The sequence below is a fragment of the Athene cunicularia genome, assembly GCF_003259725.1.
Source record: "Athene cunicularia isolate RWA chromosome 1 unlocalized genomic scaffold, athCun1 chr1_part2, whole genome shotgun sequence".
Classification (NCBI taxonomy): domain Eukaryota; kingdom Metazoa; phylum Chordata; class Aves; order Strigiformes; family Strigidae; genus Athene; species Athene cunicularia.
In genome coordinates this window covers 5,241,848-5,266,962 of record NW_020799092.1, presented here as the reverse complement: position 1 = coordinate 5,266,962, position 25,115 = coordinate 5,241,848, and the positions used below count along the sequence as shown (strand labels likewise).

The 25,115-nt window shown below is 36.8% G+C and overlaps 1 protein-coding gene across 6 annotated transcripts in view; it reads left to right on the top strand.

Annotated features, from left to right (window-relative positions):
• The first annotated feature begins 275 nt into the window (after positions 1 to 275).
• CNOT4 (CCR4-NOT transcription complex subunit 4) overlaps positions 276 to 25,115 on the top strand; it is a 41,020-nt gene continuing 16,180 nt past the window's right edge. For 2 of the 6 annotated variants that reach the window (XM_026868312.1, XM_026868309.1), the window contains exons 1-9: positions 276 to 517; positions 7,896 to 8,093; positions 10,830 to 10,916; positions 11,435 to 11,536; positions 12,298 to 12,423; positions 16,520 to 16,644; positions 20,378 to 20,533; positions 23,186 to 23,243; positions 23,530 to 23,779. In XM_026868312.1, the coding sequence (XP_026724113.1) occupies positions 344 to 517; positions 7,896 to 8,093; positions 10,830 to 10,916; positions 11,435 to 11,536; positions 12,298 to 12,423; positions 16,520 to 16,644; positions 20,378 to 20,533; positions 23,186 to 23,243; positions 23,530 to 23,779 (1,276 nt within the window). In that variant the 5' untranslated portion in view covers positions 276 to 343. Of the gene's footprint in view, positions 518 to 7,895; positions 8,094 to 10,829; positions 10,917 to 11,434; positions 11,537 to 12,297; positions 12,424 to 16,519; positions 16,654 to 20,377; positions 20,534 to 23,185; positions 23,244 to 23,529; positions 23,780 to 25,115 lie in introns of all 6 variants that reach the window. The other 4 variants (XM_026868314.1, XM_026868311.1, XM_026868313.1 and 1 more) reach the window with 2 other exon arrangements.

Below are 25,115 nucleotides of genomic sequence, written 5' to 3'. Positions count from 1 at the left end.
TGTACACTTCGAAATCCAAATAGGGTAGTGAACTGCTAAAGAATTGCTTGCCTATCCAGCTAGAGAGGTACATCACCAGTACCATCTTTCATATTACTCATGTGACTCATAAGTAGAAAGAGACCCCAAAGTTTATTACTACTTGGTACTATTTGTGTGTTGCTAGATAATTTGCATGGGTAGAAGGAAAATGGTGAAGAATGACAGTATTAAAAGGTACAAAAGAAACATTGTCGAAAGTATTAATCCCCCTTTTTTTTCCCCCTCTTGCAGACCTTCAAGTGCTGACCTTCTGTGTCTATTAAGTTATTATAAACTTTTGCTGCTCTGCGAACATATAAAAATGTCTCGCAGCCCTGATGCTAAGGAAGACCCTGTGGAATGCCCCCTTTGCATGGAGCCTCTGGAAATTGATGACATCAACTTCTTCCCTTGCACCTGTGGCTACCAAATATGTCGTTTCTGTTGGCATCGTATCCGCACTGATGAGAATGGACTTTGTCCTGCTTGTAGAAAGGTAAATATCGTGGAACAGCAGCTTGTCTTGCACATATCACAAGGCTCTTGCATTGTGTTGGTACCAAAGACATTCTTTTCCTTCGGGGAAGCATTCTTCTAGTCATGTTCTAGATCAAGGGTGAGGTGTTGGATCTTTCAGATGCTATCTGCATATGTGTTGAAGCTGCTGTGCAACAACAGCTAGTCTTGGTTTGTTAAACTCAGAACTGGATTAATAGGGGAAGCTGTGGATCAGAACCAAGGCATGCTGATGCTGGGAGAACTTCCAAAAATAATAAAATCCTTTCAGTTGAGGTGCTCATGCATTGACAAACTCTTTTCAGGAAGGACAGTGAGGATTCCAGCATCAGGGGTTTGCTGAGGGCCAAGGTTGTTCTAAACTAGCAGACCTGTCTGAGGCAAGCTTATAAATCACCTGCTTGTTTTGTTTGTGGCACTGGAGCTTTTAATCCATATTTTTCTGGACACTGAGCATGTAAAATTTTGAAAAACTAAATGAAATGGTGTTAAACTTTAAAGCATTTCAAAATCTGGCCTATTTGGTATTCTGGTCTTTCTGCCAAATGCTTAAAGGTAGTGCTTTGAGAGTCACGTTTTCTCCCTGTCTTAACTGATGTCTGACTGATACTTTGGCCACAAGCATAAACTTCAGCTTTACTAACTTGCCTGCTTTCTCCTTTGAATTATTTCCCTCTTACTTCTAGTGTTTTACTTAACCTCAATATTTCCTTATTTTCAGTGTTTAATAAAATTCTTTCTTGATATCTTCTTCTCTTTAATGACTTCCCTTGATTGTAACTTTATTGCCTGGTCTTTCTCTTTTTGTAATCACAACTACTTAAGTTCCCTCTTTCTCCTGCAACTCAGTTGTGATCCCATCCTCAGTTTATGCCTTTGTTGGCTTCCTGTCTCATATTACAGATCCCTTTTCCCCAAGTAATCTTATTTGGTCTCACTATTCACTGCCACAGCTTTCTATAAGCACTTCCAGTCATTATTTTCTTGCCGCTCTTTTGGACTTTGGTTACACCAGACCTATTGCTGCTAAACTGTGTTTGGATGCTTCTGCAAGCCTGAAGGCTATCTCACAGCAACATGTGTTTGTTAACAAATTGCACAAATTTGTTGTGGTATTTGAGCTGTATGTTCTTTGAAGAAGATCCATCTGTCATCAACCAAAACAGTCTCCACATGGGATACCTGCTGTAGATGACATATGCTGTATAGTAATTTTCATAAGTACAAGCAAATTTCTACTCTTCTGGTGCAACATGAAATTGCTGGAATTTCCCTAAGTTGCTTCATTTGTCTGGATTTATTATACAACTTTTTGCCAACAACTGTTTGATTCATCTCTGCCCGTTCGTTATTGGAAGTTTGTGGAATATATCTGAGAAATCACAGAAGCAACATGCTGTTCACTGCCTCTGGGTATCTGAATTCTTTGAAATATGGATGCTGCTACATCTGAATTTCTTCATGTGGAATAATCTGGTGTATGATTGGATGTGTAAATATTTTGTTGAATTGGATACAGTTTGCTAAGAAGCTGTTTTGGGAGGAAAGTTAGGATGAGTGCTACAATGGAAATGAAGCACACCGACCATTCCAGGGGAGGAAGGAGGCCTCTTCAACAATGGATGAGGATTATGCTCTTGGTACTTTCTTCATCCACGGACTGCAAGATGTTCTTGAGTTGCAGCTATATCACTGGATTGTAGGAGATTTGCATGGAGGCAGCTGAGGAGTACACTCCTTTCATGGCATAGACAGACATTGTGGTGCGGAGACCACATCAGGATCTTGGGAATAAATAATTTCAAGCTATGCTGTTGATCATCAAAGAAGTCTGAAGAAGCCATGGTTTGAAGTGAGCTGGACTTTCTGAACCAGGTATGTGTTTTTGTGTGCAGTGTGTCTAAATAGTTCCTGTCTGTGTGTAGTAAGGTTTCTAGGGGAAAGATCTAAGCAGTTTTCAAATTCATATCTATTATGGTGCATATTGGTTGTGACCACTTAAAATGCTGAAAGCACTGGAAATGGTAAAGCAACAGAATTTTTGCAGGAAGGTTTGTAGTAGGTACTATGGTTTCAACAGGTACGTCATGTTTGTAATACATATACAAGTGCAAGATACTTACTGCCAAATGGACTGTGAATAAACATATATTAAAGCAAGGCTGAGTATGTTATGCACAATTACATAATAGGAAACTGCTATTTGTGCCAACGGTATTGAACGTAGTGTAAGTTTTTCAGTGGTTTGATCACTAGTCTGTGTAGAGGAGGAATGAAGAAATACCTTATTCAGGGATTTTTGTTGAAGGGATTGGGGGAGATTTTGGAAAAGTCTGTGATAAAACAGTTTGGCTGTACACTATAGTGGCACCTGTGCTTTTGATAGATCTTTAACTGTGCATTGCATATATACCATTATTTTCCTAAGCTTCTCTAATTTACTTCTAAATGAAAAGATGTTAGCTTGAAGGTTTTTCTACAAAGGAGAAAATGCTTCTACATGCTTAAACTGTTATAAACATTTGCATGTGCAGACTGTGTTCATGTGGTTGAAGTCAGTTGAGTTAGTGTCTCAAGTTTCCTCCTGTTAGTAGTGGACAAACACTTTGATTTGTGAAACTAAGGTGCTAGTGTGAATTTAGCTTGAATTCTGGTTGGAAACTTGTACTTGTTAATCTTAACACATTAAGAGCTTTCTAAACTTTATCTCAATCTCCTGAAATAGACTCAGAAAAAAACTGTTTAATTCATTAAATACAAAAAGTGCTTCCTTAAAAAATAGAACTGACCTGCTTTGAATTCCTGATGCCCTCCAGAATTGCAGATGTAGTCAATTGTAAGATACTAAGCAAGCCTTCCCTTTTTTTCCAATCAATTACTGTGAATAAAATAGCACCTAACTAGTCAAATTAAAATGAAAATATGCTGTTCTCAAAAGAGACTGCTGTAGCCAAAAGCTGGTTTACAGGTTGCCAGACATGCTGTTTGTCAAGACAGTTTTGTTTTTTTTTTTCTTTAAAATTCAATGGCCTGGGTACTGTTTGTCATATGAATAACAAATTCTGCTTCCGTAGCTTGTGTTGCTTTAATAGATTAGTGTCAGTTGGTGCAATTTTAAAATCTAACAAAACAAAGCCTAGCTCCTTCACACTTCTTAATTGCTTTGCCCTTCCACCAAATATCCTTAACTTGATATACAACTGTTGCTGCCCTGTGGGTTTGCCTTGTTCTTCAGTTCCTTGATTGAGTCAACTTAATTCCTTCTAGTGTTAGAGATTCCTCCTTCCTTGTGTTAGAGATGGGGAGAAGTAGTAAACTGCTACATTTGTCATCAGAAAAACTAACATGTGTTAGGCATGCTTTTGTCCATGTTTCTCTTCCTGCTTCTATGTAAAAGAAACACCTGGCCTTAATGCATAGTTTCAAAATATCAGTTGTTTCTTCTGGTATTTTTAATCCCAGAACTGAGTATTTTGGTGCAACAATTGATATTTAGAAATTGCTTTTTTTTTTTCTTGATGTAAGTAGTGTGGTGTATGCTATACATAATAAACATTATTGACTTTCTCTTGTATTTGTCATTTCAGAACCTATTCGGTAGCAAGGCAACAACCGGGAAATGTTGGTACATCCATTGTGTGGAAGGAATGTGACCCATCTGGGAATAACGAAAGCCAAGTGCTTGATAAATCCCAGCTCAGCTTTCAACAGTTGGGAAAATGTGGGGAAAAAAGTCAGAAAGAAAACAAAACTTAAATGACAAGACAAACTTAGGAAGACTGAGAATTCTTCAAGGGCCATCTCTGATTAAAGAAATGAGACTACAGAAGAGCCATTTGAACTTTTGAAGTTTTTAGGACTACCAGCAACTTGCAGTTATTGTAAACAAAATCTGGTGTTTTTCTGTGTTGGCACATCTTGTTGAGGAGGCTTCCATGTTTTTTGCTGAAGAGGATTTGTATAACTTCAGTGGAGGGTGTCAGCTAAAATCGGTGAATCAGTTGATAGCTTTTTGTCTTGCATCTGAGCATAGATAAATGCTGATAACACTTGATATATCTACTTTGCTTGGATCTCAAATCTGTCAGCTGCGAATTGGTGACAGTAGGTTAAACAGATATCTTGCATTTCAGGGGTATGTGGAGGGTGTGGAAGTGGTCATGTCAGTAGCTTTGCCACTTTAGGTGTTGCTTCTGGTACGTGTGGTCCTCTCCCTTACCCCTATTTTATAGGGTTAGACAGAGTTAAACAGGTGAAATGGTACTGTGAGATACTCCAGCAGTCAATCCACCTTGCTTGGCTTTCAGAGCCATGTTCCTCCAGCCTTTCCTGCATGCATTCTGTCTGCAGTTGAACTGTTACCTGAGTTCATGAATCTCAGTGCTGTGGGAAGCTATCACTCTGAAGATGAATTTATTCATTGTCCTATTTGTAGACTGACTTCACGTCTTTATTTGAAAAGAACAGGATTTCTAATGGTACTATTTAGAAATTGCTTCTGAAATGTTGGTGCTGTGCTTACTTGCCTTCCTCCCTCCTTAAGTGCACAGTATCCCTTATCTGTCATTTTGCCACCAACATGTAGGTAGGAAAATCATCTATCACTTCTTAGCATTGGGTTTCTGATTTATTCTTGGGATTCAGGATGTGCACAGAGATTCATTTACAGGTCTTGCAAGTCAGGATATCCAACTACTCATATTCCTTAGAAGCATAAAACATGTAATGAGTGATAAACATACATATGAAGCATTTTGTATATAATAAACCTCTACAGTATTTAGTGAGAACTTTTGATGATTCTCTTGCTCAAACAAATGCTGTTATCCATGGTGGCAAATCAACTGCTGCTACTTCTTAATGGTTGAAATCTTTATCTAGGCAGTCTCATACTTTCTGCTGAAGTAATGACATTTTCTCTTCCTTGATTCCCTGATTCTGGAGTTGCTGTTTTAGTTGTGTGCCTCCCAGCAGTTCTTGCGCTCTCTTGTACAAATACAAACTACTAGTTTTACTATGAGCAAACAAATTTTCTGCTCAGTGTTATTCTCGAGCTACCTGGGATGTTTCCTGACTAATGTTCAGGACCTCCAGTAGCAAGTAGTGATGCAGAGGAGGAACATACTGTCTGACTTGGTTCTCATTTGAGAGTATGCTCTGAATGTGGCTATACTTGGCAAGAAAGAAGCTGATTAACTTTGGCACTGTTTGCTATATTATGCTTGGACCTTCAGGAGCCTTACTGAACCTAGTGACAACAAGAAATTAATTTCTTGCGCAGTACCAGAGCAGCATAGTTGCACGTCTTGCTTTGCATAGTATGGGATGTGGAGAAGGAATTAATATGTGAAAGGGTGGATTGTGGGTACAATACCATATAACGATGTAGGGCAAGCTATTTTATTTTTGGAACAATATCTACCTTATACTGGTGCACTTGTTTTCTTCCCATTCCTACCTGAACTCGACTATGATAACTGAATTAACTCTCTCTTTGCTGAGCAGTATTTCTCTTCACTGAAACAAAACAATATCTGTTCTTTGTTCTATGTGATTGACTAGCACATACTTTGAGAAGCTCTTTAAAGAAGTGAAATGCCTTGCAGCATTATTCTGCATCTTTGAAGTCCTCATGTGTATACGTGTTAAAACACAGGATAATCATTGTCTATAGTTAATCTCAAATGACTTTACTAACAGGTCATTGCTGTTCATCAAGTACACTGTGAAATCTGTGTAAGGTATTCAGTGTTACTTGTGAATAACATAACTTTTTAAGAAATGGTACAGCTTTAACTCTTCTTCAAGGATAATATGAGTCCTCATTGTGTTTTCATGTTAAGGACTTAGTTGTGTACCTTTGGCTACTGCTAAAGCATCTTACAAGTTGACATTCCTTTGTGGTACTAAAAACATGTTCCAGAGGACTTGATGTTTAACCACAAGATGCCATCCGCTGAAGTCGACTGCAGCATACTTTCAGAAGATGTCTCAAATATAGCATAATGGTGGTGAACTTTAAACTCTTTAAACTGTAAAATGGGCCTTGCTTTGTTTGGGGATGTACTCAGAAGACTGTCAGGTCTGAGCACTTGGTGGCTCTTTCAGTAGAATCATGCAAGTATGAGGAATATATGCTTTTAACCTAAACCTTATTTTCATCTGCTGCTGAAGATTTTTTTTGCATCATTTAGATTGACAACTAGTTTTGTATTATGCCATAACAGAAGATAGTCAGGGAAAAGTCACATGCATTTTTGTTGGACTTGCACACTGAAACCTTTGGTTATGGTAGCACAAGCAAAGAACTTAGTTCAACATATTGGTGACCTTAGCTTCCTTATCTTAAGTCTTTATCTTAATGCACATCTGTACTCTTCATTTCACTGTTTAGAAACACTTCTTTTTGAGATAAAATTTTAAATGTTTGTTTCTGTGCTTATTGTTGCTTTGTGTATTAAGTGTGAAATTTAACTTTTAAGTCCGAGAAAACTGGGACAGATAAGGATTATGGGACTGCTTTGAGGGGTAATCTGGGGCAAAGGACAGTGCACTGTGATCTACAACACCAGGCCAAACTAGTGCCTTTATAGTGAAGCTCTGCATGAATAGAGCAATCTTTCCAGGTAACTCTGAGCACATTTGTACTTCTGCTAGATACTTTTGAGGTTAAAATCTACAGTGTTAGGTCTGTGTTTGAGGAGTTATCTGTAGATGATAATCTTGAGGTTAAAAATGTACCATTGTCCAGGGAAGACAAAGCCCAAGTTTGAAAGTGGTACCTAAGCACAGCAAGAATACCATTAAACAGTATGCAGTAACTGTATGAAATCTGTCTCTTTGCTAGGAGAAGTTGACCATGTAAAAGATGGAGACGTGTAATGGTGCTATGGGTTTGAACTTGGTGGGGTACTGAAATTGCATTTGTATTTTGATTTCTTATCCTGTAGTCTTTAATGCACTTAAGTATCTAAATCTGTATCAGACAACTAAATGTAAAGTCAACATGCAGGGCACACTTTCACCCTGCTTACTATGCTATGTTAGTGAAGTCTTAACAGGATGTGTTGGTTGTCAGATTGTGGCTGCTTGTAGTGTTAGCAGACTGAGTAGGCAGCTGGGTTAGAATGTGGTTAATTGTCCAAATCAGTATCATGTCTATAAATAGGACAATTCTATGAAAATATACAAGATGTTCATCTTTCTCAAAGGACTGAATAAGCTGCTTCTATAATGTGGCTGGCTGTGACAATCAGAACAGTATCACAGAAGAAATTTGTGTGTTAGAACATCAAAATTAATGATTTTCAAATGTGTTGTTTCTTATGGGTTGTTTTTAATGTTATTTGTTGTATTAGCCATATCCAGAAGATCCAGCAGTGTACAAACCACTCTCCCAGGAAGAGCTGCAAAGGATAAAAAATGAAAAGAAACAGAAACAAAATGAGAGGAAACAGAAGATATCAGAGAATCGCAAACATTTGGCCAGTGTACGGGTTGTACAGAAGAACCTTGTTTTTGTGGTAGGGCTATCTCAACGCCTAGCAGATCCAGAGGTGAGAGGTTCACACTTACAGATCTTGCTCTTAACTTATTGTCAAGAACCGTTAGGATACCTTTGTGCCTGCCCTTGTCTCTTTCCCTGATGAGTATAAAATGGAAGCAGCATTGATAAAGTTCACTGCTGCTGAAGCCCCTTCTTGAGGGAACCTACTCACCTTACTCCTCCAAAATAGCCTCAATAAGTGTTCACGTGTTGGTTTTGGGAGTATAGATGCTGTATTTTTTGTTGAGGAAATTGTTCTTTGTATTTGTTTAAAAATGGCTTGTTAAACTAAATATAAGCTTAAAGGGGGTTTTTTAGGTACTCATTTTCCTAGGCTGGATCTACTTGTACTGTATAGCTGTCTTGTGCCCCACCAGTTCTAAAATGGTGACTTGGTTGGATTAAAGAACAAATATAAAGGGTAGCACAAACCTGTAGGGACAGAAGAAGAAAACCAACTCTTGAATTGTAACTAGGAATGAGCATAAATGGTGATGTCATTTGAGGGGGAAAAAAAAAATCAGTAAGAGGAAGACCCAGGAAAGAGTTGGCTTCCTACTCTGCATCATCAAAAAGCAGCTTTTTCATTTGACACAACTGCTTGTGTTTAAAAGGTTTTATCTGCTTCCATTATCGGTCAGCTGAAGGTGGCTAATGGTATTAGTTCTAATGAGTAAAAGTCCCTTGAATTAAAATTTGGAGGGAATGTAATACAGGATAAGATGGATGTCTTCAAAGCCACTGTGCTTAGTTAAATTCGCCTGATTGGACTAAATTGTCTGAAGAAATCTCAGATAGAAGTGGCTCTTTCTGAGGATTTGCAGAGTATGGGCTACATTTTGGTTGAGTGAGAACAAATGTAAAAGGGGGGAAAATAGGAAGGGAAGAAAAAAAACCCCAAGTTAAGCAGATCTGGTATGTAACACTTCAGTTTCTACAAGAATATAGCAACAAGTATTTGCAAGCAACTGTCAACACTGACTTGGTGCTATTTATTACCAAAATATGTATTTGGTTTCTTTGACCAGATAGAGAATTTGTGAGTAAGAGAAATAGTAGTATATAGAGCTAAATTATTTTTAGCCTCAGATAATTCCATGCTAAATACTTGAAGTAATTAGAAATGGATTTGTTGGTGTAGTAAGAGGTGTTTGTGGTGTTGTACTAGGTTTGGTGGTAGCAGTATTCTCACTAATGTACCAGAAGATGACGTGTACTTACTGGATACTGCATATAGCACCAAAATTACTTGTTTTTGAAGAAAACTAGCCTGAAAGAGAGAGATGGGCTAAAAAAAAAGTATTCAATATAGTCAATTTAAGTTTTGCACTTAAGCAAGTGGAAAAACTGAGCACAAAGATAGATGATTTGGAAGGGGAGATGGGCTTCTATTTGCTGTTTCTGGAAATAGATCTGTGGATCATGATGGAGTACAGGTGGATCCATTTCTAGTGACATGCTCTTGTGAAAATTGTGAAGGCTGTGCTGCCATATCTTATCAGGAGTATAGTCTGCAAGATACTTGAAGAAACTCTTCTGCTTTACTGAATGTTAGTCTCTGGAATGATGTGAAGGGTGGGTGTAAGATCTTTCAGAAGGGTGTAGATCAAGTGAAGAGCAGTCAGAAGAGACTGGTGAGTGACTGGTGGTCTGTATACTGTGTGTCCTGTAGTTCTACAGGGTGTTCCAAATGCAATTTATGCTGTTAGATCTTGAAGACTTTGCTCCCTTAAGGGAGAGGAGGTGTTTAACTAAAGTTCTTGGATTAGTACTGTGCTGATGATAGAGAACACTGTAATACTGTACAGTGTTAACTGTGAAGACGGAGCTGGGGAAACAAATCTTCCTTTTTAACCTCTTGGGTTATTGTCTATAACTAGAAATAACCTTGGCTTATCTAGCTTCAGTTTGGATAGTCCTTACTTCTGTACCTACTTCCAGCTCAGATATAAAGACTTTTGGTACCAAAAGTGTCAGATACAGTGCCTGTTCTACAGGTGCACAGGTAACTGTTAATCAACACAGTTGCTTAATACGCTACAGATGTTACTGCCTTGCACAGGATCCCTAAATGGTGTGTTATTACTGACTGATACAGGGAAGGGTAAGGCAGGAGGCTTTATTTTTTCTTTATGTGATACTCATTCGTTTTAGCGTAGTGTTGATTCTAAAATGTTTTTTCTTGCCCCAGGGAGGTGTCATGTATTGTTGTCTTGAACTTAGTCTGATATTCTGAAAACTTGAGGCTGTCTTGAGCTAATTGCTTGACTCTCTCTCTATATGGAGTGGGGCACAAGTGAGTTAGGATTCAGCATTTTGTTCCTAGCAATTAATATATCTGAATGCAAATTTAAGATGGTTGTTTATTTTAAAACTGGAATGAGTGTGATTTTTTTTATTTATTTCCTCAAATTATAAAATAGGTATATATAGGAATATTTCATGCTGAATAGTATGTATCTTGCCAGGGTAGGATTTGGGTCATCTGAGTGCTGAAAGAAATTTTTTAAAAATACAACACAAAATGTGGAGTAGCATTTAAGTTCTTTACTGCAGTGGCAATGTACTCTGTATTGCAAGTAACTATGTGTTACAGTGGAAAACAAATCTACATCTACATGCCTTGTAGGAAGTCTTTTTTATTAGTTTTTTTATTGAAGGCTTTAGTTGTGCAGTTATACAGAAAAGTTCATCCCTGTATGTACTAACTTTCCGTTGTATGACTTTAACGTTTTTTTTCTTGTAGGTTTTGAAACGACCAGAATATTTTGGCAAATTTGGTAAAATACATAAAGTTGTCATTAATAACAGCACATCATATGCAGGCTCACAGGTAAGTCAGAGGCCTCATGATGTTTTTTTTAATATTCTTTTAGAGAAAATAAGTGTATGCTTAGTGAATCTGGGGCTCCATATTTCTGATTAAGCAATAGATTAAAGTAAAAAAGAAAACCAGCAGCATTGCAAAAATCAAATTAGCATTAAGTTACTGAGGCATTATCCAACCAGACTCTCAAAGTTGGTTGCAAGATGCAATGTAGAAAGATTAAAGACTGGGAGACATGATGAGAACCTTCAAAGAAGCAGCAGTGTGGCATTTATTCACTAATCTGCATTTCAGGGATAAAATACTTCTAAGTATTTTTAGAACTTTCAAGCAACATTTTGATGCATTTCTTCTTTTGCCTGATCTTTATGTATTGCATCTAAATTTTTATGAATTCTACCATTTTTGTCATTTTTTAAAAACATCTAGCTGTGAATATACCAGTTTATGAAGTAAGCTGCTTAAAAAGCAGATCTGTCTAGGGGAAGGAAGAAATTAAAAAATATGGTATATTTTCTTTCTAGGGTCCAAGCGCCAGTGCATATGTAACCTACATCCGGTCAGAAGACGCTCTCAGAGCCATACAGTGCGTTAATAATGTGGTCGTAGACGGCAGAACACTTAAGGTGGTAATATGTATATATGCTAGGACACGTAATACTAGTGCATAGTATAAAATTTTATTTGTATGGATATGTTTGTGTTGATGAACAAAAATGTCCAGTGTATTGGGTTTTGACCTATTTTCCTAGCATTAATCACAAATGGAATTTCAGTGAGCTTCCAGCAGGCAGTGTTTTAGGGGGTTAGCAGGTAACTTTCAAATACAAAAGTTTGAGACAGAGATGCACCACATCCCCCTTGTTACAGTGGCTTATTTGCTGTACAGCTTAATAGGACAGTGTGAAAACCTGATTATTTGCTTTTACAGAACATTTCTGTAGTCCAAACACCACATCTCTCAGAAGCTTCTAGTCAAATGCAAGGTTTTTTTCCTTTGGTATATGTATAAACTGGTGGCTAATCAGCTAGTTAATTCATTTCCTGACCCTACTACAAAACATTAACCTATTTCATGTAATACAAACTCATAACGACTTATATGGCTTCTCATGATTATGAATGCAAAAATTTACTGAGGCTCTTTGGCGTTTATTTAGGTGGGATGAAAATAGACATATGTTCTAATTATCTAATCTTGGAAGTATATAGAATCCTTACAAATGGACTTCCTAGTCCATCTGCATCAAAAAGTGCATTATGATAGAACTTCAAACCTTGGGGAGGTTTTTTTGCAAATAGAGTGGGGTTTTTTCTTATACTGTAAAAGGCATTCTGGCATTCTTAACATCCAGTACTTAAGTAGTTGTTTTCTTTTTTCCTTCAGGCATCATTAGGTACAACAAAATACTGCAGTTATTTTCTAAAAAATATGCAGTGTCCAAAACCAGACTGCATGTATCTACATGAGCTGGGAGATGAAGCAGCCAGTTTCACAAAAGAGGAAATGCAGGTAAGTGTTATGAATGGAAACATGAAATGTGGCATGTATCTATTGTGTATACTTTAGTCTAATGTATAATGTAGCCTTTTAATGAATGTTATGGCAGAGATGAATTTTGAAGTCCAGGAGGTGATTAACCAGTTAGATAGTGGAAGTGAACAGTTAAGTTTTTTTCATTGCATGCTGCTTTTAAAGGCTGAAAAGTCCACTGAGTGTTCATGAGTCAAAAAGATGGAGATAAACTTAGCCAAGAATTCAAATAACCTTCAAATATCTACTTGCTCTTTGTTCATACCAATGCAAAGTAAAGTATGTTATTTTAATTCTCTGGAAGAAGTTAGTGCAGATCTGGGTTTTCCTGTAGGTTTTGTGTATATGACCAGTTATCATGGCTTAACTACTGCACTGTGATTTGACTATGTTGTCTGGATTCCGATATCCCTTTTAGCCTGTGAAGGGTGTAGAAACTGTTTGGAAATAAAACACTGAAGGTAACTATAATAGAGAATAAATACTGATGGAGGGACTTAATGACTATCTCAACATTAAAATGCTTATTATCTAGGGTACAGAAGCAAGTAAACAGATAGCTTTACTTTCTCAAAGGTGGTGCGTTCTGAGGTATGTCTGGGTCTGTCCCTCTACATGAAGTACAGTAAAGCTTTTAAACACAGTCTCAAGTATGCCAGCCTTGCATCCATACATCCACTGCACGTGGTCTGTCTGAAGCAGCTGGTCCCCACCCCTAGTGCTAGCACAAATGTCATACAAGTAAATTTTATTTAATGTGTTAAGCAGCTGTAAGCCAGAGGATAAGGAAGAATGTCCATATCTATTATACATTTTTTTCAAAAAAAACAGCAGTTATTTCTGAGGATTTTAGCTGCATTTTCATAAATTTAAAAAATACTCTGCTAGTTCAGATGTATAGTCCCTATAGTATATATTTTTTTCACATATAAGGGCAATAGGAGGTAAAATTCAAGAACTTGCAAACCAGGCCACCTTTCCTGCTCATTTCACTATATTTTTTCCACCACCTAGATCTGTTATATTATACATGTTTGAGGGTATGTTCCTCCTGTCTTGGCTTTTTACTTTTTTATAGAGCTGTCAGCCATGACTCTTTAAAAATTTAAGTGCCCTTCCTAATGATGCCCAGTGCATTTTTTGTGTTTGATTGGCAGTGCATAATTAACAGTTTCAGAGATCTGTTGGCAGTAACTTCAGTATCTCTTCACTGAGCTGTAACAGCCATTTCACAGATCAATAAGAGCATTAGTATGGTTTAGGCTACTTCTCCCTTGATGTGCTACCTGACATGTCTCTGGTGAAACTTATTTGCTACCTTTTTGCCTGTTTGCTGAGTTCTCTGTAGTTCTTTTGGAGTTCCTCATTATCAGCATGGCATCTTACTACCAAAAGAGCTTGGTATTGTCAGCAAAAAAACTTGCTCTCTACTCCTTTCTTGTGCATGCTGATGGTGTTGCATAAAATTGATGCCAGTCATTAGTCCTCATCACTTGCTTCTACACCCTGAAAGAGTGACGAGTAAGTCTTTGCTTTGTCTTTCTATCTTTATAACAGCTTCAATCCACACAATAATCTTTCCTCTATCCCAAGGCAGTTTTGTAAATAATTTCTGTTCTGAAACATTATCAAACACTTTTTGAAAGTTTTAGGATCCTCTTTATGCTTATTGACTCTATAATAAAATTCCATCATGTTAATGAAATAGGATTCCCTTTACAGAATATGTTCGGATTCATTCTCAGCAGATTTTTTTTTTTTTTTTTTTTTTTTTTAGATAGACTTTAGAATCTTAGGAGGAATGGAGGTTGTAAACAGTCTGTACTTCACAGGATCTCTTCTACAGCCATTTCTGTAGGAGACAGTGGCAGTCTGTCAGTTCTCTGACCTATCTGCCAGTTAAAATTGATAGATTATATACCTTGTCCAGGAATTCAGTTTCAGATGGGAGTTTCTTCAGAAGTCTTGAGTGGATTATATTTGATCTTGGTGACTTAAATGAATCTTCCTTTTCTGCTTCTTGTTACATTCCTTGAACTTTCTTCTTGATTTCATGCAGAGGTGCATTATGCTTTCACTGTACCAGCTTTCTGGAGTTTGGGTTAGTGTCAATGAATTTACAGGTCCTTTTCATGAGATTGATCATTGTCACAGGCTCTGATGCTCTCTTTTAAAAAAACAAAAAAACAAACAAAAAAAAAAGTCAATGGATGAACTTACATTCTAAATTCAGTAATTGTTAACAGAGGTAAGCATTCTGACAAGCTGAAAAGAACTGGTAGAACTCCAGGAAGTCTGAAAATGGAGTTGGCAATTTAGGTAAGGTAGGTTGGAGATGCTAAGCTTGGCCTCTGGATTGCTTGTTATAAATAAAGCACAATTATTGTAGGATCCTATATAGGATTTTAATCTTGTTTCTTTCTTATGTTTATGTAACAGTAAGTGAGCTTAGTACTGGCTTGATGTTCCTGGCCATGACATTCAGTCTCTTGCCATTGAAGCCTTAAGCAAGACAAAATATCCAGGGAGGTTTCTTCTTACTCAGCTGCTTAATGTTTGCAGTGCAGATCTGTGTATCTAAGCTAGTTATTTTTATTCTATTCATAGTGGATAGCAAAAGAAGCATTTCCGGGGTGCAATATATCTCAAAGTTTGCATTTAGGTGAACCACACTCTAAAACCACACTTCTTTCTACTGTAGGTAGTAGCTTGGGTGTAGACACTGACAAAGTTGGGTAAGATAATGTATCCACCATATGTTTCAGCGTCATTTTTTGAGGGTTGTGCAGTTGACTACATAGAGAAAGAAATGTTCAGAATCAACCTGTAATGGAGAACTGGTGAATTAAGTATCCAAAAAATTGAGATATTTATAGTGTTTGACTGACTTGGAGCATTCAGATGGGATAATGCAGGTACCCTTCTGAAGGAGCCCAGAAGGGAATTTAGTTTCCCAGCAGTTCTGAATTTTGTCAAATATTCCTGCTTAATATTTTTTTTAAAAAAGCAAGTAAAGAGTTTTCTTTTAGATTGTAATATTTTTCTAGGAGAATGTCTACATTGCCTGTCCATCAATTCCATTCCTGTTCCAACAAAACATTTATAAAGGGAATGATTTAAGTAATGTACAAATGTTAAGTTTTAGGTGTGCAAGTGGCATGACAGATTCTAAATCAATACTGTAGATGTGATGACATGTATGTTCCAGACTTAAGATGCGGAAGGCCTGACTGTAAATCTTGGTCCTTGCTTGCTTTTCTAAAGGACATCTCTTACTACAAAAAATGTGCATGTTTATCTTGAACTTGTTTCAGATGTTGCTTTAAATGTTGCATGGGGGATGGATCTTGCTGGTTTTATTTTAAGTGTTTAGCCACAGAGTGTTACAGATAAACTAGACTGAAAAAATACTCTCTTCTTTTACCAGTTTAAATATTCTGGAGTTTGATTGGGGCTCCTCAATTCTGAAAGCAAGAAGTTGTTCTCAATTAATTCAGTTAATATAATTCCATTTTTTCTGTTAAGAAGAGTGATTTATCAGTTATTGCTCAGAATGCCCTGCTTGTCGCATGATAGCTAACTCCCAGATCACCTCAGGTTTTTTTATTAAGCCAATATAAGATTACTTCCGTTTCGGAACTTTTGGTTTAAAAGAGAGACTCTTGCTCCTTCCCATCTTATGAAAAGCTTAGTATGGTTGATATATCAAATGCAGACTGCCTTAGAGATTTAGCTGTTGGTGGTTTAGAAAGTATGTTATGAAGCTCTTGATTAGAACTGAAGAGAAAGTCTAATAAGGCTGTAACTACTTACCTTCTTTAGAAGTCTCAAAAAAAATTATGAATTGGTAAACACATCCAAGTGATTTCTAGGCAAGCTTTAGATTTGTCAAGATCATGTCTGTGCTGGGATTGAGAAGCACTGGTTTGAGTTTGTCAGGAGTGACTTGTTGTTAAAGCTGAGTTACTGAGCTTTGGGACATACATACATACATTAGATATAAAACATATTTTTTATATATATAAAAATATATATTAAAGCAGTATTCATTCATTGTGATTTTCTGTTTCCTTAGGCGGGTAAGCACCAGGAATATGAACAGAAACTACTGCAAGAATTATACAAACTAAACCCCAACTTTCTCCAATTATCTACGGGTACAGTTGACAAGAACAAGAACAAAGTGACAGCACTGCAGAGGTATGATGTGTAAGTACTGGTGCTGGACTGCCTGGCTATGCTCTCTTTCTGGTTATTCCCAAAGAAAACCCCTTATTCGTATTGCATCCCTTAAGTTGTCCTCTCTTTTTAGCAGCTATGGCATGATAAACTCTAATACTAGTTTTCTTTGTGCAGAGACACATATGCACCACTTTGTTCTAATACAAATCTTACTTAGTAAAGAAATGTTGTTCTGCTGTGTGCATGTGGATCACTAGTTCAGAACAAGGTATTCTTAGTCTGAAAGATTACCTTGTATTTTATATTTGAATAAACACATAATATTTATTGAAGACCAGATGTCAGCTTTCTTGGTATGGTGTCATGATGAATGCAGTCTATTCTCTCACCACTGAGGCACCTCATAGTCTTGATATATGTGTTTTACATAATGATTTATAGTGCGGTCCTTGCATTAGGTCTAAGGACCTTGGAACTTAAAAGTAAAATCATTTTCTTCTTTATGAGTGAGAATTCACAAGATGTGAATAAAACTTCTTGCTTTCTACTAAACTTAAATTATATTTTTTTCACTATGTTGTCATTTCAGTTATCACTTATTACTGTTTGTTAAAATAATACTCTGTTGAAGCAGTTTGTTCAGTAAGTTATGAAAATATTTCTGTCTATGTGAGTACATAGTCATACAAAGATAAATGAAAACCTAAGGTCATCAGTCCTTAGGTGAATTAGCCACTCAAATGTCATATTTAAGATAAAGAAATAAAAACTGTTAACAATTTCTTCCACTTCTTTAGTAGGATTTTCATGATGAGATGGGCAGAGTGGAATGTAAAAGTTAGATTGCACTTCGTATGCACCTTGGCCTTTTAATCAGAGTTTGTGTTGTGTGCCAGTTTATCCTCTACTGAATTTTTCGGACAATAATTTGCCACTGGCAGCATCATTGCACAACAGTTTAAGCAAGAAAGTGGGTATTATATCTAAAATATTGCCAATGGAGCTTGAATAAGCAGAATACAATTTTGAGAACAGGTATCCCAGGTGGTGTAATGAGATTATTTTCTTTAACTTCTGAAGGAAGTGTTGTCTGCTCTTTGCAAGTGGTCAGGATTTCAGTTGGAGCTTTTCTTAAGGACTGTGCCACTTGTTATTTCTTGGGCATTGGTTCAGTATTGACTTGGAAGGTAAAGTGCAGTGAGTAAAGCAAATACAACACTTCCTGCATTTGGGTATTGATTATTTTTATGTTCAAAGTCTGAGCTAATCTTAATTTGAAACCCAATTAGATCCCGGCAAAACAAAAGATACCAGTGAGGAAAGAATGCTCTGTTGGAAAGTGCAGCAAACTTTTAAACCTTCAGAAAGCAATTAGGAACTGGAGCTTGGCCAATCCGTGGTGCTAACGTTTTTGGCACTTACGGAAAAAATGGCTCCAAAGGCAACAAGCGGTCTGGAGTTCATTTCTCTTGCTAGCTGAACAGCATCACATCATCATAACAAAGAGTCTGTTCTTTGCTAAAGACTAGGCAACACCTTTTGGGTTGCAAAGTGAGTTTCTTCTTGCAGCTGGGATTTTGAAATGTTTCTTCAAGTCCCATCTCATCAGTACCAAATGCAGCTTGTGAGCTGGTGAATGCATGTTGTTCTTTACAGCTTTCTACCCCATTGGGTTCTCATTTTTGTCAGATTCACTGATACGATGTTTCTGGCAGTCTGTCAGAGCCTCTGACAATTTTGTGGTGGTTCTTGTGTTTCTGGGGTTCAGGATTTCTGTTTCACTCTGGAATTGAACAGAAGTTGTGTTCTAAATGGTATATATTTAATTATAAATCTCCAGTAGTAGAAAACAGTTTCTTAAACTGTACATAAATGCTTTTTCACAATTATGTTCTAATTTGAAAGGTCCTACTTGTAGACCTTTTTTCTTGCTGCTAAAAGCAAATGTTAAAATAACCCCAGTGGCACTTTGTGTACATGGGTACTCATCTCTTGGTATGTCACTTGATAGTCATAGTGACTGCATTCTCTTGCAATTAGAGGTATATTCCACATTGAAAACAGACAAACTTTATTTTCCTGATGACCTTTTCCTAAAGAACTGAAATGAATGCTTTCTTATGCTACAAGTGGAAACGCTTGTTAAGCACTTGCTGGTATTAGAGAATAGCCCTTTAGAAGCATGCAACTTTGAACTTTAAAACAAAAACAACCCCACATGCACAAAAGCCCACCCCAAACCAAACCAGTTTGTTTCTCTTTACCTTTCTCCTTGAGTGAAAAACTGACTTTTAACTGTGACGTTTTAAAGTTAGTTTTGGTGTAGGCTTTGCACTGCAGCTGACATAAAATTTGATATTTAAAATAAATATGTTAATGGATTGAAAGCTTTGTTTTATTTAGATGACAGCTCACTTTTGTAAGACTGAGAATGTTTAATGAGTGACATAGTGCTGATGATGTGTCTTCATTCCTTGATGTTCAATATCTGATCAACTCACTATCTCTTATATCAAACGTGTACAAAGCAAAGATGAGATCTGTGAATGAGGTCGAGGCTCTCATCTGTGTACATACTATATAGGTATATGAGAAATGTGGAGGTAGAATAGCAAATCTTACAATACTAACTGAGATTTGAGGGTAGCTAATGCCAATTTTACTTGAATAGGAGCAGGAAACGCTAGAAGAAACTGCTTGTTATAAGTAGCTACAGGAATTTCCAGATTCTGACTGTGAACTTACTAAATTGACCTAGAGATGTAGAGTAGATGTTGGACTGTGTAATAAGAACATATTAATGGAGACATTCAGGAGGAACTTAAGTATTTTTAAAAAGTTGTTTTGAAAGCTTGTTCCTTATGAAGACAGCACTTGGACAGTAAAAAGAGCATCCTAATTAAAGCAAATGAAAAGCTGAAGTTAATAGAAGGACTGGAGAACACAAAGGCAATTATAGTAAAATTGTAGGGTTAGTGGATGACACTATTTGAATGCATTCAGTTACAGATGATACTTCAGCTTGCTTCAAGTTGTATATAAAATGTAACTACTTTCAGTAAAAACTTGGGCTTTGAGTCCTCTCTTGAACTTTCAGATCTAATGTACACTCTGAAATTAAATATAATGCTACTTTATAAAAAGGAAGCAATTATGGCTTTAAAATAGAAATGAAGGGAGCAGTAACTTGAATGAACAGTATGTTGTGTGGTCTTGTGGTCTGTTAGTAAACTGTGGACTATGCTGTAGGCGTTAAACACAAACTTCATCTGTTGGGGCCAGTCTTGATAGGGCCTGGAATATAAAACATGTATTTAATAAAAAAAGTTTAGTTCATGATTTACAAAACTTACAAATAGTTATGGGATAAAGCAAGTAATTCTAAATGAGAATGAGGTGTTTGTACGTCTGGATACCTGAAGCTTTTTTTTGGTTGTTTTTTTTCTCTCCCCCAAATGGACAAGTTTGGATTTCATCATTTGCAAAGCAGCTATTTATTCAGTGAAGAAAACAGAATTCCCCTGGTTTTCTCTCTCCACCCCTATCCTACTAATTCTTTTTTTTTAAGTCATCACCATTTAAAATCTGAGAAATAATATCCAGATAAATCTATTCTTATAGATTGTCTGGCACAAGGATTCATTTCCGCAGTGCTTACGATTTTTTAAAACACTTTCTTCATAACTTGAACTCTTCTTTTTTGTTTTGTGTGTTTTTGTTTTTTTTTTTTTTTACTCTTGCCTTTTTCCAGACCCAACAGTAATAACAAAGATGCCTGGCCATCATTACAGAGTTCAAGTAAATCAGCCAACGGTTTAACAATGGAACACAGGAAAACGCCTCCTATATTAGAAAATGGCACAGACCCAGAACATATGACTCCAGATGGTGCAGACTCAGATTTCGGGTAATTGTGCTGCCTTTTATACTTCAGATAGCTTGCTTTCTCTCTCACTGGTTGGTGTGGAGGGAATGATTTTCCAGTCTCTCTGGTTGGAGAGCTGGATTCAAATCCTGACCAGGTCACAAAAAGCTGGACTTAGCCTAGCTCCTGTCAAAGACCGAATGGCAGATTGTGCAGGAGAACGCTAACGTGAAGTTAGTAAGTGATGCTACAGGTAAGGGCTGAGGGGAGCTGAATAACTAGGGGATCAACAGCTTACATAGCTGCATGGTCCTAGCCAGAGCTGAGCCCTTCATTTCTATATAGAAGCTTCCACAAAAATAACATGCTAGTTGCTATACATCAGGAGGCTTGTCACTTGGAAAAGCTTCAACAGAGGCAAGCTCAATTTGTCATCTCTTTACAGTGATGTGTTCCAGAAAAACAACTGCAGAGGTAAGGGTTCCCTGATTATCTCTCAGTAATAGGAATGACAGGGCAGCAGATTCATCTGAGGCTCTTTTGTGCAGAGGAAGTAATTCATGTGCTTGAAATAACTTCCTTATTACTAACCAACATTTATTCCTCTTGGTCCCTCCTTGAATAGAACTGGTGTCCTCTTCCATCATAGCATCACTTGCAGTTCTGAATAATCTGAATAGTCTGTAGTCATGCTGATGTGTTTTACTTGGACCCCCTCAGGTAACACTGGTTGGCCTCATTTGGAGGTTGAATGGGGAAATAACAAGGTAAACCCTAATATTTTAAGAAGTGTGTTGCCAGTTAGGTAGTTGATCTTCATTTTAAATCTATATTGAACCAATGCATTAACATTGTGAGTGCTGTTGAAAGTGGTACCTTCCTGTTAGATTTAATAGCAGTCCTGTTGAGCTGTGATCAGAGATCCTATGGCTGCTTCTTGGTAGTGACATGCAGCTTCCTTCTTATTTTTTCTAAGAAGAATGTACTAAACGTAGGTAAAAATATTGTAGCCAATAGATAATGAATCTTTTTCATTCTTGTGGGCTGGAAGCCTGTCTTACGATTAAAGACTTAGGCAGGTTCAAGTATAATAAACATTTTCAGTATTTAGATTGTCATTAAAAGTTGTCTTACATGTAGCTTTTAAAACTGCATCATTGTGACTTTCTGTCAGCAGCTTTTGGAGAAGAATTTGGCTGTAATATCAGCTCTACAATCAACATAATTGTGTAGTGAAGAGTCAACAGACAACTTTTGTGCTATGTATTCAGAAATTACTAACCCAAGACACTTTGTTCCAAATGGAAGAAATTTATTCATGGTGTTTGACCACTGAGTAGAAAGTATTTGTGAATCTTAACTGGAGTAATGCTTGTTTGCAAGTACATTCCTCTGATTTTTTCCTTTATAGTCATAAATACTTCAGCTTCAGTTATCTGTTTGAGACACCAACTCAATCAGTGTTCTTTTGCACAGAAATTGGTTTTATTAATTAATTACTTACACAGTTTCTTAAGAATGGAGAAGAATTAATTCTGCTAGGTTTTGATCCTAGTTATTCTGGGATGGGGAGAACAAATACTGGGGGAAGCAATCTTAATGAATTTTTGACCTTGATATGTGACTCTGCAATATTTAAACTTCACAGCAGCAAGGGGTGTTTGAAAACAAAGTGTAGCTAGAATCTGAAGTCTGCACCCAGTTGAAATAATTACTACATATTTTTGTCTTGTGCTAACATATTATGCCTGTAACTTGACTTGTATCACATTCTAGCCTCATAATGGAACTGAAATTCATGTTGTTATTTCTGGTCCTTGTTTGTAGGACCTATGTTTTGGGCTGTGCAGCCTGATGGTTGTGCCTCTTCTCTTATGGGTAGATAAAATAAAGTACCTTGAAGTTGTAAAGCAGAGATTTTAATCTAAGCTTGAGGTAATATTGTTTCATTAGTGTGGTACTTAGCATAATTAAGGCAACTCATGGATGCATGTCAGAATCTTGAATCCTGAGATGTGCTGTTTCAGCAAAGTCATGTTAATTCCCAGTGAATAGCTTTCTGAGGTGGTTTTCTGCTGTATCTTATCTTTTATGCTCTTTTTTTGTTGGTAGTTTTATGCTATGTCTCGTCTTGCATTTTTCCCCTTCTGTCATCTCAAACTTCAGTTTCCTTGGAACTAATTTCTGCTAGTTAAAGCTTGAAGGCTGCTGGGAAGCTTAACTTGCCACCAGGACTAAATAGTTAATTTAATCTTTTATCTCTCCCCAGATTTATTTAGAACTTGTATGGGAACTGACAATTTAGGTCTTTGGAAAACAAATCTGTTCCCATGTTGCTTTCCAGTAGTAGCATAGACTACTGTGGAATACTGCCATAGTATAAGAGTCCTGGGGTTTTTTGAATGGTATAGAGTGACTATGAACATGTTTAAAACTCCTTTTGATCCTTAACAGGGCGGTCACAGGTGGAGTGGAGAGTGGTGGGAAGAAGTATTATAGTATATGGCAAACGATTGGGATGCTTATTATTTTAAAAGTCTCATAAATATTAAGTGGACTTCTTTCATTCTTAATTCCTCCTAATTAATTTTGTCTTTATTTCAAGGCTTTTCTACCACTACAAAACAAATGTTAATTTTCACATTAAATGCTTAAGTGTCTTAACTGCCTTTTTTTCCCATCTCACTTTTGCAGCCCTATCGACAAACCTTCAGATTCCCTCAGTATAGGAAATGGTGACAGCTCTCAGCAGGTAAGACACAAAGATAAATGCTGTGAAAGTAAGAATTGAGTTTGAGGGCTTGGTGCAACTTGTAGTTGAAGAAGCAAGTACTTTCTGAAGTCTATAATAATTCTAAACAAAACTAAAAAATGCTACTGCTAAGTTGATTTTTGTTTGACCTTATACTGAGCTATATATATTAACTAACCTAATTGCAGCCAAAAGTTTTGAGGAAATCTTTCAACTGTATTAGTGAAAAATATTTTATATATAAACACTCATATCCTAATTGTTTCTCTTCCTCCCTTGCCTGTAGATAACAAACAGTGACACACCTTCACCACCGCCTGGTTTAACAAAACCCAATCCAGTCATACCCATCAGTTCATCTAATCACAGTGCACGGTCTCCTTTTGAAGGGGCTGTAACAGAATCACAGTCGCTCTTCTCTGACAACTTTCGGCATCCAAACCCCATTCCTAGTGGGCTTCCTCCATTCCCCAGCTCTCCACAGACTTCAAATGAGTGGCCTACAGCACCAGAACCACAGAGCCTCTTCACATCAGGTATGTACATAGGTTATGTGGCTGGGTATTTCTTGCTTTTGCAATGGATGTCTTAAACTGTGTAGAACCAAAAACTCTAGGACTTGCTCCATACTGTTTTTCCCCCTTCACAACTGATTAAAATTTGTTACTTAACTACAAACAAGTTGCACTGACAAAGGGTTTTCTTTTTAAAAGAAGCCTCACAGAATTTTCCAGCTGCATGGCTAAATTATTAGAGTGCTTATTTTAGTTTTCCTTATCCATGTGTCTGTCTAAATAATAGGCTGTGACATGTATCCTTAATATTTAATGTTACAGGTTTTTGTTGAGAGTGGGAAAATACATGGTGTCAGTGTATGTTGGTGTAATAATCTGTTATAATCTGTAACTCTGACATTGGAAGCTGCACAGTGAAATTCAGAATGTTCTTTAGTATCCTGCATAGTTATCTGAAGGTGCCTAATCTTTCCCTTTCTGAAATAAGATTATATACATTCAGAGAAGATAAAAATATGGTTAATTGCATCAACTGAAATATACTTGTATTTTCCAAATACTTTCTATGAAGTACCACTTCATATGAATGAAACATTATTTTAGGTGTGTTTATATAGTCTCAGGAATGGTTAGCAGTGTTTAAGAGCTCACAAATTAAAAAGGAGAGAGTTGTTAAAAAGTAAAACTGTCAGTATTAAATAGAAAGAATGTAAATGATGCTTCAGGACAAAGTTGATTTAGTGATTAGACTTCTCTTGATGTTTATCTGACTCCCTATTTATTACCAAGGTCATTACCTGCTGTTTAAGGTACTATACACACCAATTTTGTAAGGAAAAGGAGCAGTAAGAGCCAGTTTCCAGGTAGTGGAGATCTTGTTCGTTTCATAATAGCAACCATACATTTTACATTAATTTAAATAAGAATACAAATTACAAGCTTTTGTCTGTCTAGCAACTCTTTTTATCTATTGCCATGTATTTTTAGAATGAAAATATAAGTGTAGATTTCCTAGAGGATACTGAGTTTAATTTTAACTACTTAAAGCAGCAGACCAGGTTCCCTACCAGCAGAGGGAGTTAACGTTGTGAGTGATAATACCTTGTATTCATCAGCTTGTGTTACCACGGTTATGAGGACAAATACTATGAAACTAGACCCAGCATTCGCTGAACCTGAATAAGAAATTTAAAAACAGTGTAATAAAATGGAGTAATTGAAAATGCAGGGAAATTTTGATAACCCTTTTTTTGCAACACTGCCTTAAAATATTTAACAATATCTTGTAATGCAGTTTGTTGTTTTATCAAGGTGTCTACTCAAGAATTTGGCTTGTCTTTTCTTCATAATAGTAGAC